The 17448-nt window shown below is 44.0% G+C and overlaps 1 protein-coding gene across 2 annotated transcripts in view; it reads right to left on the minus strand.

Annotated features, from left to right (window-relative positions):
• Window positions 1–17448, minus strand: part of CNIH3 (cornichon family AMPA receptor auxiliary protein 3) — a 124095-nt gene that overhangs the window by 61530 nt on the left and 45117 nt on the right. For both annotated transcript variants that reach the window (XM_054986372.1, XM_054986361.1), the window contains exon 2: window positions 5087–5155. In XM_054986372.1, coding sequence (XP_054842347.1) covers window positions 5087–5155 — 69 coding nt within the window. The remainder of the gene's footprint in view (window positions 1–5086; window positions 5156–17448) is intronic.

Consider the following 17448-nt stretch of genomic DNA (forward strand, 5'->3'; position numbering starts at 1 on the left):
CAGTTCCCAAAGCTGATACTCAATCTCATTTCTACTGTGGTGCACAAGAGATCAGAAAACCATTTTTTTAGAATTAGCATCTGACTCTAAGCATTGCATCTGAAGTAACTTGGGAAGGGTTCCAAGTCCCCTGATGGGAGCAGGGGAGCCTCTGCCCCCCACTACCTCTTACCTGGCCAGCAAGGGGGGAAGGTGCAGTGAATGGGCCTGGGAGCATACTCCTGCATACATCAGAGCCTTCATTGTTGCACCGGGAATTGCATACTCCTGAGCATGTCCCCCCCGCAAGACACCCCCCCCATCCCCTGGTTTGGACTCCAGGGGAACTTGCAACCCTAAACTTGGGCCTACTTTTGATGGGGATAAAGCATTTGCAATGACCTTTTGCATTGATTCTAAGTTTCGCTGAGGTACAATGAGCATCAGGCAGTCCCACTCATAGTTTTGTATGACTAGAGATAGAACCATTGTCTTCAGTCTTTAAAAATTCATTATGCTCCATTCTGTGCATGGAACTTTCCCCAACACTAAAATGAGTGGAGAAGCACTTTGGTCAGAATTGTTCAGGAGGGCATTTCTATAAAGGGAATACAGATGTTGTACAGAGTCCCCTAATGCAGTGCCCATTGGTGCCACGGTGCCTGCAGAGTTCTTTAAAAAGAGAGCAGGGCCACTGAAAAGTAGAGCTTGTTACTGGCTGCCTTTATTCAAATGAAAGTTTTCTGTGGCTGCAATAACAGCTGCAGCCACGGGAGGATCAAGAAGACTAATAAGCTTTCCTTAGTCAATTTGTGGTTCTATTCCCTCTTCAGGCTTTCCTCTTTATTCCCACTTTTTTCTTTCTCTCCACCTCCCCTCTCAAGCTTTCCTTCTTTTTTTTAAATATCCCTTTCTCTTCTTTGAGAAACAAGATTTTATCATTTTTACAGGAAAAAATGTTTTTAAAAGCAGTCCCCCCCCCAAAATAAGAGGCTTATTAATATGGGAAGCCAGAAAAAAAATTCAATGACATGTCACCAAAAACATTTGCCAGTCAGAGTAAAGACAATTCTGATCATGATAGACCAATAGTTTAAGACTGCTTCATTGTGTTCATTGTGGAATAAAACGAGGCAGAGGTGGTGAGAATGAAGGACTGGAGTTTGTGACCTGACCAACTGGTGCCATAAGCGTCTTTTGCAAAGCAAAGATGGAGCTTTATTCTGAGTCCAGGGAGTTGAGCATAAGGAGAGACAAGTGTCAGAAGTAGAAGCACTAGCCCATCTTTCTCCAGGCTTGCTGTCCCTCACAGTAGCTGGACCATGCTTCCAACCAAAGTACAGGTGATAATCTTAACAGGCCAATGGCTAGACTCTGAATAAAGCAGCTTCATGTGTTCAGTGTGGTTGCCATGTGATTCTTTTACAAGTACTGAGGGAGATGCATTTGGCTCCACTTCCCATGGCAGCCATTGTTAGTTGACTCTGCCTCCTGTGGCAACCATTTTGGCGTGGTGCTCATCACCCCATCTCAAAATTACAAAGGTGCCCACAGGAACAAAAAATGTTGGGAACCCCGACGTAGTATAATAGAGAGGAGGATGCTTTTATAAAGGGAAATTATAGTCTATTCCAAGGTTTATTGTATTGTTACTGTACTATTTCTGCTTTTCCTTTATTTATTTTATGTGTTTCTTTTGACATATCTTGTAAGATACTTTTTTAGCATTTTTTCTAATTGTTGTCATCAGTCTTATTGCATTGTTTGTTGGATGTCTCATGTGATTTAATTGCATTGCAGCTATATTGGCTATTATGAATCTGGTGCACAATACAATAAACACACACAGGCTCTTGGATGAAAATAGCCCACAACTTCATTAATTACAGCTATTACAGCATTGGCACTGAACAGGGCACAGATCCCCAGCATCAAATGACCCACCTGCCATTCGAAGACATGCCTTCCCCAGCCCACCTGCTGAGCACTATGAGATACCAAGACATAAATAAAGGAAGTCAAATCAGTATATATTGGAACAAAGATCTCTTCTATAAATCCAGAGTTCACAACCACTGTAAACAAATCAAAAAGGAAAACTCTTGAATAAGAAGGCGTCCAGCTGTCATGTCTGTCCCCCACAGCCATTCCATTGCTCTCTGTACTGAGCCATTGCTCTGTGTCTTGACCAACGTGCATCTGTTTAACTTTTGCTTCTACAGCTTCCGTTTCTTCAGGGCCTGGGAATGCAGCTGGCTTATCTTGAGTTGGAGGCTTACCACTCTGGCCTTGAGATGGCTACACTATTATTGTTCACATTGCTGTTGATACTATACTCTGTGATACTATACGCTAGATGGGAGGGGGAGCAGGGAGTTGGTATTTAGAATCTGTACTGTATTCAAGTTCCTATTCGTAACAAAGGACCTGTGTACAGCCAGAGGCCTTTCTATTGCTTCTGATTATCCTATGGACATATATATGGCAAAGCCTAAATTTCTGAATAAAACCATTTACTCAAGAGCTTGGATTTCTTGCTGCAATGGTCCAGGGTCTGGTGCACCATATCCTGTCATCCATAGTCTGACACCAGCAAATATACAAGTAAGGCAATTATCTAGGTGCAGCAAAAGTACATCCCACAAGACGTCCCACAAGTAAGCTTCCAAAAGAAGTTACATGGTCAGTGTTAGAAAAGTCTAAGTATATTCATGTATATCTCTGTGTTTAATTACAGGTGGAGCCAGTGAAGGCAGGGCACCAACTACAGACCCGCGTTGCCTGACATACAGTGGCGGCTTGAGTCCGAGGTTTCGTAGCAGCCACCTCTTCAGGGGCAAGAAACTTGCACCATGTAAAAATCAAGCAGTTAACAATTTACAGTTTACAGCACCGTACAATCACCTTGTGTGAGGATGCCGGATGTGATTGATTTGACTGTGAGTCACTTGACTAGACTGACTTCCTTTATTTATGTCTTGATTTTTTGTATTCATCTTACTTGTGTGGTTTCACTCTTATTTTGTAAACTTTGAGTAGGCACCTCTAATTTTTGTATTGAGCACTATGAGGTGGCAGAAGGTACAGCATCCATCCAGGCGTGACCTCGGTGCTCCATGCCACCCAGGGTGAAGTCTGCAATGGCCCAATCTGGTATGTACCTTCAACTTCTGCCAGATCCCTTAAAGGATCCTGAAAAGGGGAGTGAGTTGCGTACTCAGCATGACTCACTCCCGGGGATCCAGTCCAATGCCCTAAAACCACCACCAGAAACAGACGTGCCGTCCATCTCCTACCAATGCTCCAATGGCTGCAGCCCCTAGTTGGAGCCACCCCCCTCCACTCAGGAGATTCCTGCCCCATGCCCAAAGGACCAACAGCCAATCTGGGCTCCATGGGGAAAAATTCCTTCCTGGCTCCTGCCACTTCATTGCATTGTCCTCCACTGTGTAATTTGCCTTGAGTTTTAGTGAGAAATGTGGGCAAACAAAAATATAAATTCTGAGTTCTGTGACATATATATATTAAGCAGATTTGCATGATCATCTCTGACTTTGCATAGTATATCCTACTTTTAAAATGAAAGATATGATATTCACTAAAGTGACTTCTGTGCCCCAGTACCAAGCTCTGCAGCTTTTCTGTATTCCCAAGGCAGTACAGAGTTCTGATCATTCAACAGATAAACACTAGTGCCTTTATTCAAAGAATGAAACTCAACATTATTTTTATATAAAGTTATACTGGAATCTGTATCTCTTGAGCTTTGGCTTGAAGCACAACCCATTCATATTAGAACTTCAAACTTAAAACTTTAAAGCAAGTACTGCTTTCTCTTATGACACTGTAAATATGTAGACATATATTTGAAGTCAATGGAATTATTCTTATTATATTTTATTTTTAGTCAGCCTGGAAGTGTCTGGTGTGTAGGAAGAAACCTCCACAACCAAGTGGAAGAGGGGCCCCTCTCTCTTATCTGCTGTCACTCTGAGGAGGCAGCAGTGGCTGGGCTGTCTGGATCAGGCACTCAGCTGGTTCATCCTATGTGAAAACTTGGACTTTCCTACCAAGTGTTAGAAAGCCCCTTCCAGTGCTCCAGTTTAGCTCAAACACCAGCTACATTTAGCAGACATTGTCACTTGCCTTGTATGATTTTACTTCACTCATTTCATTACTCAGGTTGCTCCATTGGTTTTCAGAAATGTTGGGTCCCCTTCCTCCTTCAAGTTCCATTTAGATAAATGTGGATGTGGCACCTTTAGCCATGTAATATATCAGCTACTACATCAGAGCTGAATTCTTTCACTTTAGAAGCAAGTTTAATTTGATTTGCTACAATGGCCAACTCCCTCTTATACCAAGAGCTCTATCTGCTTCTCTAGGCCAGATGGTTATATGAATGCCTAGCTGTTAAGAGCACCACTCTTGAGTAGTCAGCAGGCACAGTAATGCAGATAACTTTTTTGTTACAAAACTTGAAATGTTTAAAGAGGAAAAATTACTCCTTAAGACTTTAGGCTGGGTAGTCTGTGTTCCTATCTGGCAACAGCAAAGTAGTTATTAAATGATCAGGATCAAACAAGACAAAACCTATAAATCAGTCCCTGAGTCACACATTATTGCAAAGCAGTCACATAGAAAATTGCTTACTTTGAGTCACCTGTAGGCTGTTTAACACAACTATTTTTCCATGACAAAATTATTTTTGAGCAGATGGTCTATGAAACCTATACTTACAAATGGGTTGCTCACAGTTATCCACACTGGGTTACATTCTCTCCCGCACATATATACGCAATGGGGAGGGGTTATAACATAATTGTAGAACAGGTTCCAGATTCAGTCCTTGTGATCTTCAGTTAAAAGTTATCTGGTACCATGGTGGAGGGACCTGTGAATCAGACCTTGGTTTCTGATTTTCCGTTCCATCATTTCTGAATCAGAAATAATAGTATCAAAATGAACACAATTTCTTCACATTAAAATTAGCTTTCATATCAGTTTTTGGTAATTCTAAATCCTGATTCAAAAATCATATTTTCTATTAACATTTTAGTGCTTTTATCAAAATATAGTTATTGCAAAATATCAGAATAGAACATACCGCATGTGCTGGGTTACATTGGTCTATGGGACTCTTGAAGTCTGTCTTTAACTCATCAAATGCAATTATCTGCAAGAGAAATTTTTTTCAAACATTGCAATTACATCAGTAGGACTTGCAAATTTACGTTGTTCAACCAGAATCAGTAACAAAATGTATTCTTTCTTACTTTGAAGGAACCTCATTCCAATTTTATTTTAATAGATTTAATGTAGATTAATTCCAGCATAGATGAGGTCTTAGCAAACTAATTTCAGTAATAAGAAATTCAGTATTTAGAAATGTAATAATGACTGGTTGTCTCAAAGTCTATATTTTAGGACCAACACCGAAGAAACCTTCTTCAACTACTAGTACTTGTATCTTATAGATCATTCTAGAAGAGCACCCTCATTACAGAGCACAAAGACTATAGACATGAAGGACAGCTCTACACTATGAATTTTTTCCACAGCTGAAGATTTTCTGTTCCACATTGGCTGCAAACAATATTGAAAGGAGCAGGATTATACATGTGTATCAAGTGGGACAAAGCACTTAATACACACATATAATCCCCATAAAAATTCACACACCTCCAGGCATATTCCTCCCCTCCAAAGTGTCCTATTCAGCAATGTTCCTAATTCTCTCCTCAGTTTTCCTTTTGTAACTTTGTGTTCAGCCTAATTTGTAACTTCCTCTTTTCTAACAAACAGTTGATTGACTTAGGAAGTTTATGACTCAATGCTTAATGGTTTCTGTACACTTTGGGAGATGGAGGCTTAAATACTGCTTTTTACTTTGAAACCAGCCAAAGTCATAGCTCATTTTAAAAAATTTATTGTAAATGATCATAATACTACACTCACAAAATAATGATAACAAAAAATGAGCAGCAGCAGCTTTGATTGAGTAAAAGGTGCAAAACAGAATTTAAACACCACCTACCCTGGGAAACAAGGCTGATAATTTACAATTGATTCATGAACACTAGAAAAAACAGAAAGTAATTAAGCTAGGAGAAGTGACAAATTTTCAAAGGGACAGTAGCCCTGGGAAACTTCAATAGCACTTAAACTGTCTAAATGGGACAGTTTGACGCTATACCTGCATCTTAAGTTTTATTTTTTTAATCACAACAAATGGGATCAGAAAAGGATGGAAAAAACAGCACAGAAAACACTGGAATGCAACAGGCTGACTTTGATATCATCCGGATTTTTTCGTATAAAAACTGAGCGAACTGAAGAAGCGATTGTAGACTATCGGCTAGCGTAGACTCAGTCTGTGTTACTGCATCATAAATGCTTGCAGACATTTAAAAAACAATGTTCAGTATTTTTCTGTGTATTTTTGTGCATGAAAATGGAAGATTTATATTCACTTACCGTGAAGCTTCCTTTCTCGGTGGTCTCGGAGTGGGGCAGTCGTCACTAATGGGTAGCTCCTCCTCCTTCTCTTTCGCAGGGCCAGCAAACTTGCGATCCTTCGGGGGAGGGGCTCCCAGGCTTCCTCAGTTCCTTTCCAAGCCCTCTTTGGTCCCCAAAGCAGATTCAATCCAGGTCTTCCCTGTCCTGCAACTTATATAACTAAAAAACAGCAAGAGTCCAACTCGGCCAAACCAATCGGCCACTAACCAAGGTGGAACTATTTACAACTGTAGTCCCCTGACCTTAATGTTCCTTCTTTCCCTCTTGCTCGTTCTTCATTCCATTTCCCCTTCTATTAATATTAATATTTATTTATTTTGTGGGTGGGTTCCCGACTGCCCCACTCCGAGACCATCGAGAAAGGAAGCTTCACGGTAAGTGAATATAAATCTTCCATTCTCCTGTGGTCTGGAGTGGGGCAGTCGTCACTAATGGGATATATGCTAGCAGTTTACCCAAGGGGAGGGGCATTCGGTTAGGCCAGGACGTGCTGTAGCACCTTTCTGCCAAACGCCGCCTCTGCTGAAGCCAGCTGATCAACCCTATAGTGTTTGGTGAACGTGTGTACTGACTTCCATGTTGCTGCCTTACACATCCTGTCTAAAGAGGGGAAGGCCCTATAGGCCGCTGATGTTGCCGCCCCTCTAAGGGAGTGGGCCTTGATCCCCTCAGGTGGGGCAAGGTTCCGAGATTTATAGGCTAACACAATGCATTCCCTTATCCATCTATTCAGTGTTGATAGTGAAACCTTCTTGCCCATGGAGCTGCTTTTGAAGGAGATGAACATATGCTCTCCCTCTCAAATCGATTTGGTCCTGTCTAAATAGAAGCTTAGGGCTCTCTTCACATCTAATTTGTGCCATTCCCTTTCTCTATCATTCTTGGGGTTGGCACAGAATGAGGGCAGAACAATATCTTCCCCCCTGTGGAAGGATGAATTAACTTTAGGAATGAAGGTCGGATCCGTCCTCAAGACTACCTTATCCTGGTGAAAAATACATAACTCCCTATTTACTGATAGGGCCCCTATCTCAGATACCCTCCTGGCTGAGGTCAGGCCCACTAGGAAGATTGTTTTAAAGGTCAATATCTTTAAGGAACAGGTCGCCATCGGTTCGAAAGGTTCTTTAGTGAGTGCCTTCAGTACCACGTTGAGGTTCCAAGTTGGAAAGCGGTGAACCTGAGGTGGGTTCAGCAGCATGGTTCCCCTCAGGAACCTCTTGACGTGAGGATGCGAAGTCAGAGACATCCCAGTCTTAGATCCTTTAATCGCTGAAAGTGCCGCCACTTGCCATTTAAGGGTGCTGGTGCTCAGGCCCTTTTCCAATCCATCTTGCAGGAAGGAGAGAATCTGCTTCACTGATGTTGACATGGGATCTCTACCCCTTTGGGTGCACCAGTCTGTGAACGATTTCCATGTCTTACTGTAGCTTTTATTGGTGGAACTCTTCCGTGAAGCCAGCATTGTGGCGATTACTGTTTCCGGGTATCCTAGTTCCCTGAGCTGTCGATGTTCAACCGCCAAGCTGTCAGCTTTAGGGACGATGGGTTCGGATGTCTGATCTCCCCTTGTGTCAGTAGATCCTCCCTGGATGGCAAGGTCCATGGTTCCGCACAAGACATCCTCATGAGGTCCTGGAACCACGGTCTCCTCGGCCAGAACGGTGTGACCAGGATAATGTTCGCCCTCTGTTCCAGAATTTTCTGAAGCACCTTGGGTATAATTTTGGTTGGAGGAAAAGCGTAGAGAAGTGTTCGAGGCCAATCCCGACTCAGCGCATCCACTCCCCTCGCCTCCGGTTCCCTGAACCTGGAGAAGAAGTGCGGAACCTTTCTGTTGGCGAGGGTAGCGAATAGGTCCACCTCTGGAGTGCCGAACCTTTGACATAGCGACAAGAACACCTGGCTGTTCAGTATCCATTCTGACTGGTCCACTTTGTTTCTGCTTAGCCAGTCCGCCACCGAGTTCTGTTGACCCGCTATGTGGCTTGCCTTTATCGATTTGATGTTCTTCTCTGCCCAGAGGAAGATCTCGTCCGCTACTTCCCCCAGGCGCTTGGATCTGGTGCCTCCTTGTCTGTTGATGTAGGCCTTTGCTGTCATATTGTCCGTGTTTACCATGACGTGCCCATTCCGTATGATGTCTGCGAACTCCAGTAGCCCGTTTCTTATGGCCTTGAGTTCTAGGAGGTTTGTGCTGGCCTCTCTCTCGCTTTGCATCCATTGCCCCTGGGCAATCCGGTCGCCGTTGTGGGCTCCCCATCCCTGTAGGCTGGCGTCCGTCGTGATTGTCATTCTGTTCGGTTCCCTGAGAGGGGAGCCTTTGGTGAATCTGTTCAGTGCCAGCCACCAATCCAGGTCCCTGGAAAGCGATTGGGGAACCCTCACTGTTATCTGCAACCGCTGGGCTATGGACCTCTGGTAGGGGCGTAGGAACTTCTGTAGTGGTCTGGTATGGAACCTGGCCCATTGCAGAGCATCCTGGCAGGACACCATCATGCCCATGCCATGCTGCAAGATCTCCACCGACTTCCGTGACTGGAGATCCCGTATCAGTGAGAGAATCTTTTGTCGCCTTTCGAAGGATACGAAGGTCTTGTCCAGAGCTGTGTCCACAATCATTCCCAAGTGGACAATTCTTTGCTTCGGTAAGAGCAAGCTCTTCTGTTGGTTTATGATAAATCCGTGTTCCTCCAGGCAACCGATCGTCGTTGCTACCGCCTCCTCCGCTGAATGGAGGGATGGGGCCTTTATTAAGATGTCGTCCAGGTACGGGGACAGGGCTACTCCTTGTACTCTGAGGAATGCCACTAGAGTGATCAGCACTTTGGTGAAGACTCTCGGCGATGATTTCAGGCCAAAGGGGAGGGCTCTGTATTGATAGTGCTCCCCGTCGTATGCAAAGCGTAGGTATTTCCTGTGACCTGTGCGAATGGGGATGTGTAAGTAGGCCTCTGATAGATCTATGGACGCGAGGAAGTCCCCATGTTGAATGGCTGAGGTGGTGGACTTCATCGTCTCCATCCTGAACTTCCTGGACTTGATGTGGAGGTTCAGCCATTTGAGATCTAAGATGGCCCTGATCTCCCCGTTCTTCTTCGGGACGGTGAAGAAGATTGAGTACACACCCTGTTTTCTGCAAAGTCTTGGCACCGGTTCTATTGCTCTGATCTGTAACAAGTGCTTGATGGCTCCTTTTATCTCCAGGTGTTTCCGTCGGAAAGGATTTCGAAACATCTGGGTGAAACGCCTGCGTGGCGCCTTCTCGAATTCCAAGGAATAGCCCCTGGATACTGTTTCCAGTACCCACTGATCTGACACAGTTTGTCTCCATCGGAGCGCAAAGGCTTGAAGGCGGCCTCCTACTGGTTCTGTTGTCTCTCTGTGCGGATAGTCATGCTTGGCTGGCTTTCTTCTGCCCTTTAGGTTGAAAGGATGATTTCCTGAAGGTGAAGGGTCTGCTGTCCGATCTATGCTTGGTTTGCCAGCGATTTTTAAATGGCCTGTCGGACTGCTGTCTGGCCGGTCTTTTGAGATCACGAAAGGACTGCCTTCCTTTGTACTTTGTATCTCTCTTTTTTGATGGGAGCACCTTTTTCTTTTCAGCGTTCTCCACCAGGAACCTGTCCAGCGCCTCTCCAAAAAGCTTGTCCCCGGAATATGGGATCGCTGCAACCTTACTGCGCGCCTGGGGGTCCACGTCCCAGTTCCTCAGCCACGTGTTCCTCCGAGCTGCCACGTTGAAGCCCATGGCCCTAGAGGACATTTAAAAGGAATCCAGGGTGGCATCCGCTGCAAAGGCTGCTGCCAACGCTATCTTCTTAACTTCATTCTTGATTTCTTTTGGAACTTCCCTACCAGCCGCCGCCAGGTCCGATGCCCATGTGTATGCCGCTCTAGCAAACAAGGAGCCAGTAGCTGAGGATTTCAGCGCCGCCGCCGAAGCTTCGAAGTTTCTGCATAGGGCCTGCTCAATTTTCTTGTCTGAGGGGTCCCTAGGCATGCCTTCTGAGTCCATAGGGAGGACTGATGTGGTTGCCAGGCTGGTGACTGGGTCATCCACCACCGGAAGCTTGATCTTTTTTGCATCATCAGGACTTAGTGAGTAGAACTTGTGAAAAACAGATTGGTAGAGTTTTGCTTTTGCAGGGTTATCCCACTCCATCCTTAGGGTGTCATGGAAGATAGCAGGCAAGGGAACCCCTGAGTGTTTGGGACCCATTTTGGGGAGTGCCCTCGCCAGGCCTTGCGGGTGGACAGGCTCTGTTTCTGCTTTCCCTGCCACTGGTGGTGAGATTTCCAGGGTTCTTAGCACTTTAGCAAGTAACTTGGAGTACATGTCCTGTGGAAAAAGCCTAGGTTGCGTTTGATTTAAGTCTGTCTCTTCTTCCTCTGACAACTCCCCTTCCTCGCTTCCTGATGAGTGAGGTGACTGTACAGAACTACCCTGAGACTCATCTGACTCACTGGAGTCCTCCACTAGCCATTCCCTTAATTTTCTCTTTTTTGTTTCAGTTTGGGAACTAGATTCCAGTTTCCTTTTCCCTTTAGAGGTGCTGGATTTCTGTTTGCATTTTCCCTGAGAGGCTGTCTTTAATTCCTTAACTGCATTATCAATGCCTCTTTTAATTTCTGTTTGAAGCCATGCTAAAATATTTGCTTTTGCCTCTGGACCTGCAAGGTCAGGGTCACCAATCCCTGCATTGCCCCCTTGGTTGGGGTGTTGCTGACTTGAGCTCTCCAGGGAGTCCATGCTATTAATGTCTGACTCCCCTGGTTGTTTGTCACTCGTGCCAGCCTGGGATGCCATTCCCGCCAAATTCTTGCAGCCTAAAGCGAAAGCAAGCGTGGGCGCAAATTAGTGTCTGGCCATAATTACATCCCCCCTCCGTACCCTGTGGTTGGAATACTCAGGGAGGCCAGAGTTATTTTCCCTTGCACAAAACTAGGTCCGTAATCAAAAGGCATGATCTGGGGCCCGCGCCGTTTACTAACGGCTTGCTCCGACCTTCTGTAACAAACTAGGGCTGCTTTAAGCCCCTGCCAATCCACCAGCCCTCCAATCCATTCCCCCCCCACTTCCCCGAGGCGCCAAAAACCTCTCCTCGGGGCCTTTTAAACTCACGATTCCTTTTGGCGCGTTTAGCAGAGTCCCCGCCGCTTTGGAGCCTCCGGGCTTCCTTTCGGCTGTGCTGCCGCGGCTCCGACTCCTGCCGCTTTCCCCTGGGTCTCTAAGCAGCAGCCGGGACCTAGCTGGCTAGGTTCGTTGGCTCTGCGCTCGCCTCTAGATGTTAAGTGTGGAGGGAGGGAGGGGGGGGTTGGAGGACTAAGCCTTCCTTTGCCCCCGGCGAGCCCGCGCCTGCAAAGTTGTTCTTCTGAGGATCGCTGCTCCGGAGAGCACAAAAACTTGCATCCGCCTGCTGAGCAGGGCCGGAAAAAACTGAGGAAGCCTGGGAGCCCCTCCCCCGAAGGATCGCAAGTTTGCCGGCCCTGCGAAAGAGAAGGAGGAGGAGCTACCCATTAGTGACGACTGCCCCACTCCAGACCACAGGAGAATTCTGATGCATTGATGAAACAGTGTTGCAAAGTAACATATAGAAAGCTGTAAATTTTGGGCCCTAATGCATATATTGAAATATTTTTGTTCATTCTAGCTTCCTAAAGATGTTTTTAGACCAAAATCTATACTTGTGCATACACTATTAAACACACTCTTCTTAATCTAATTGTACAAAACAAATAATGAGAACATCCAAACAGCTTCAGACAGAGCACCCAAAGGATGCACGTGAAGAGTCTTTTTCAATCATGCATACCAGGCCTACCAACCACACATATCAGGAGAGCATACTACTCATGATCCTTCAGATATGGACAGTCATCAAGTTGTGTGAACAGGGGCAACACATGTATTTATCATGCATATTCAACCTTGGTATATGTGAATATGAACTCTGATAAATTTAGTGGTCAATTTACACATACCAAAGCTATGCATATACAGTAAATATGTGCATTGTCTCTATTTACACAAGATAGCAACCACATGTACTAGGAGGCTCTACATGCAATTGGTAAGCTCCCATATGGACAACTGTAATGCTTAATCATATATTAATTCATAATTTTATGCAAATTTTCTTTATAATTTCTACTCCTATTCAGCTGTTTGAGGATTTCTCTGAGATGTGAAATAGTTTGCAGCCTTCTTTATTTTGCTTTCAGTTTAGGTCCATTCCTCTGTTTTACAATGTTGATTATATTATATATCTTTTCATAAAAACAGAAGTGGTTAAAATAACTTTTGTTCTTAAAATGGATCCTAAATACCTATTTATTAGCCAAAGAGGCTAATAACATGCATTACATTACATTACATGCATTTCTGCATTACATGTAATTAATTCCTCAAGTTTCACCTTGATTTATGAACATATTGACCATATTCTGAGGCGCTATATATCTCATCCAAACTTACTAGCTTCAAGTAAGGATTCTAGATTACGCATCCTCATGACACATAGTTCAAAAATTCTGCAATAGCATTGTCTGTTTCAACAGAGCAACAATTAAGATATTTATAGATGTACATGTTCTCCCAGACAAAGACAGCTCTGAATACAGAAAGTATTAGATAAGAATGAGGCTGGTTTTCATCCTATTTCTTTTCTTTTAGAAAAAATAAAAGAAGATGAATTTTGTTTGGATTTGTTTGAATAAATTGAGGAGCTATGTTTTAGGTGCTTGTGCTACTGGGATCTGCAACAAATGTCTTTGTCTTGGATGTTTCATTTTGTCATTAAACTCAATAGATTCTGAAAGTAAAATTGAAGGCTCGATCCCATGGAGGATTTTTATGGACTGAAGGGGTAAATATTTGCCAACTCCCCCCTCATACTGTTCCTAGGGATCCCATCATCCAGAAGCAGCATTTCCAAGAGCATTTTGGGCTGCAGCAGGAGGCAGAGGCAAGGAAATTGAACTCCACTGATGGCTGGAAATCCCTTCCATAGAATCTTCTGTGGAATCCAAACCATTTATTATGCCACAGTTGTCAGATTTTTTTGATGTGATTTCAGAAGAAGAAATTTAAAAGTGGGGAGGAATCTTACTACAATGAATAGCTTAGAATAGGGCTCTCTAACATGGCATCTGTGGGCTCCCTAGCACCCACTTCCATGCGTGCGTGTGCGTGCATTGGACTAGTTTGGTGTAGTTTGGTGTTGTGATTAAGAGCGCGGGACTCTAATCTGGAGAACCGGGTTTGATCCACCCCTCCACTTGAAGCCAGCTGGGTGACCTTGGGTCAGTCACAGCTTCTCGGAGCTCTCTAAGCCCCACCCACCTCACAGGGTGTTTGTTTGTTGTGGGGATAATAATGACATACTTTGTAAACCGCTCTCAGTGGGTGTTAAGTCATCCTGAAGGGCGGTATATTAATCTAATGTTATTATGTTGCTATTATTATTAGAGAAAATGGATGCGTTGGAGGCTAAACTCTGTAGCATTATACCCCAAGGAGGCCCTTCCCCTCTCCAAACCCCACACTTTCCAGGCTCCAACCACAAATCTCCAGGAATTTCCCAATCTAGAGTTGACAACCCTAACTCTTCCCTTGGTGTACTTTCCTCTTTGTATTTTAACCTTCCCCCCATCCCCAGTCATCTTCTTCTCTGTGTATATGTGTTTATCTTCCCCATACCCCTTCCTCTTGTGTGTGTGTATACCTAGCTCTGCCTCCTGTGGCAACCATTTTGTAGCAGTGTGTGCCTCCTTGCTTCAGAATTTAAAGTGGGTGCAAGCTTGGAAAGACTGAGGACTGCTTGCATAGAACATCTGAGCATTAACACCATATTCCCTTGGTTACCGGATGGTCTTTATAAATTGTAGACACGAAAAACAAACTTGGTAAAAAGAACAATGGTTTCACTATTAGTTCACAAAAGAGGTAGAACAAGTTGGGAGCGACTCCTCACCTCTAGAATGACTACAAAAGAGGACAGCTGGAAAAACAGATGTATTCCCTTTCAAAATAGATTAGCATTTATGTAGCCATGCTAGTTCCCTATCCAGCAGAGAATGTCCACAAGGGTGCCAATTACTGCTGAACAGCATGAAGAATCCCAGTCCATTTTGAATATTTTTGCAACTTGATGGCACTGTAATCCATCTGGTGTTCCATGATAAAAGATTTCAATTTGCACAACAAAGGTGAGAATCAGCACTGTGCAAAGACAAAGCTAATAATGGCAAACCGTTAAGTTAAGCACTGAATAACATGGTTAGCTTTCAATTTTTATAATCAAAAAACAGCATTTTCCATGTTAGGTTCCCCTATGCTCAGGATCCGATTCTTCCCCAAAATATTATTTACATGTTTGTATATGATTTCTCTTTAAAAGAAATTTTTTAAAAAAAATTCTGCTCCTTGGTATTAATGAATGAACATAACAGAATTCTAAATACATAATCAATACCAAAGATTCCCTATACCTGCAATATTTGGGTCTAGTAGCACCTTTAAAGCCAACTAGATTTCTAGGGTATAAGCTTTCAAGAATCAGAGCTCCCTTTGTCAGCAGACTCAGTACTCATTTTTCCCTATTACAAAAGTGTGACTCAATAGTTATGCTGAGACATAACGTGTAACCTTGGTTTATTTCAACTATTTGGGAAACCAGGAAACAACTCACAAACAATCATTTAAATTCTGGTATCATTTTCAAATGCTGGGTTCATTTCTATCATTCTGGCTAAGTATCTCTCTACCTGGGATCCTAACTAACCATAGTTAGTAGAGTTCAGACAATCACACTAACCATAGTTAACTTAATTAAACCATGGTTGCACATTATGTCTGAAATGAGCCAGCAGGTTAGGCCACAGACAGCAAGTTTGGTGTAGTGGTTAAGAGCGCAGGACTCTAATCTGGAGAACCGGGTTTGACTCCTCACTCCTCCACTTGAAGCCAGCTGGGTGACCTTGGGCTAGTCACGGCTCTCTGGAGCTCTCTCAGCCCCACCCACCTCACAGGATGTATTGTTGCGGGGATAATAGTAACATACTTTGTAAACTGCTTTGAGTGCACATTAAGTTGTCCTGAAGGGCAGTATATAAATCGAATGTTGTTGTTGTTGTTATTATATTCTTGCTGTTATCCGCCCTGAGCCTGCTTGCGGGGAGGGCAGAATATAAATATGATAAAATTAAAATTAAATTAAAAATTTTTAACCTGTGGATTTAAATCCAGAAGCTTCCCCAACTGTGGGGACATGGGCCCAGTAGTAATACAAGTAGGATCTTGAATGGCAAGACTGGGAAAAACCTCTTCCCCAAAGACCTCCATCAGTCAAAACACATGATACTGGACTAGACGAACCAGGGAAGAGCAGACTGTATATTTCAGGGAGCGGTTTCATTTTCCCCCCAAGAGTCTTGGGATCTGGCTAGGAATTCTATTCCCCTGGAAGGGGCAGGGGATCCCCTGATCTTGACCTCCACCCCGCTGCCATCTGGCAACTGGCCAGCAGGGGAGAAAGGTGTGGGAATGGGCCAGGAAACCCCTGGAGCATGCTCCTGTGGGCTCTGGAATGCTTCCACATCACACTGGGAATGATGTCATTCCCCAGGTCACACCAGGGGCTGATGTGGTAAAACTCCACCCCCGAATACTAGATTTTGAGAACAAAAGCAAAGTTCTACGGATGACTCTGTTTTACGTAAGGATTAAGGATAATTGACTACAGTTAATATCTCTGCACCTTTAAAGCTAGCAAGTGGGAGATGCAGCAGTCACACCGCCTTCTGCCTGATCCTTCCTCTGATTCTTTTATTAGTCACTTCTCTGAATGGAACAGGTTCATAGCTCGGGGGGGGGGTGTTGTTGGTCCCAGGTCTCCTGTTGGATAAACAGGTTGCAGCGATAGTCAGAGGTGGTAAGGCAAGAAAGGACGGCCTTCTTGGTCTCTGCACCAAAAGTTGGAACACCCTTCCCAGGGAGACATGTGTATCTCCCTCTGCTTATTGTTATGTTTGACATACCACTTTTAACTGTTATTGGCCCTCCTCCCTGGTTGTGGTGTTATGCATGTTTATATATATATATTAATGAATTATTTTACATGTACTTTGTGTTAAATTTTTTAATAATTATGTGTTTTGATGTCTGCCTTGGGGACCCTATTTAGCTGGGAAAGAGGAGCTGAAATTCTTTAAATAAATAAATAAAGGACCAAGTGAGAAATGGTCAGGAGAAAGCAGGGGTAGAATTTATTTAATTGATGCTTATTAATGGCAGAGAGGAGAATGGTGCTGCTTTGGGTCCCCGCAGGGAGAAAGGCAGGGTATAAATGAAGTAAGTAAGTCCATAATGAAGTAAGTAAGTCCATCCCAGATAGGAACCATCAAACCTCTCCCCACTGATTGTTCTACCTCGGGACAAACTATTAAGCCATTGTTTTTGAGAGCAAGATGTCAAGTTTGCCCGAGGGAACGTTTTGTCCTATAACTGGGCTCTCTAGTGATGTGCTCTGTGTGTGTGTTCTGGGACCCATCTACACACCCCCAAATTCGTTTAGGCCTTCTCTTCCCTCTTCTTCTCTCCATGAAATGCTGGTCATTTTGCTGCCTCTGTGAACCTTTTGCTCTTTGAGACTGGTAACTATTGCGCTCCCTGAAACTGCTTTCTCCCATTTTCCTCTCTGAGTTTCTTAGTTAGCCTTGTATGTGAGCGGTGTGTATTTGTGTTATTGCCCTTTTTATTTCTCTTTAATAAAAAATCTTTCCAGTTGAACATCTGCCTGACTTATTTGAGAGATCTTTAAGGGAATAATCCCCATAAACATTGGTGGAGATTCCTAGTTAACCCCTCTCACTTGCCTCCTTAATGATAATTCCCACAACCAATTAAGGAGACCTCCTGTTTGGGAAGCAGCAGCAGCTTCCTTCAAC

Source organism: Eublepharis macularius, chromosome 1 (assembly GCF_028583425.1).
Source record: "Eublepharis macularius isolate TG4126 chromosome 1, MPM_Emac_v1.0, whole genome shotgun sequence".
Taxonomy (NCBI): Eukaryota; Metazoa; Chordata; class Lepidosauria; order Squamata; family Eublepharidae; genus Eublepharis; species Eublepharis macularius.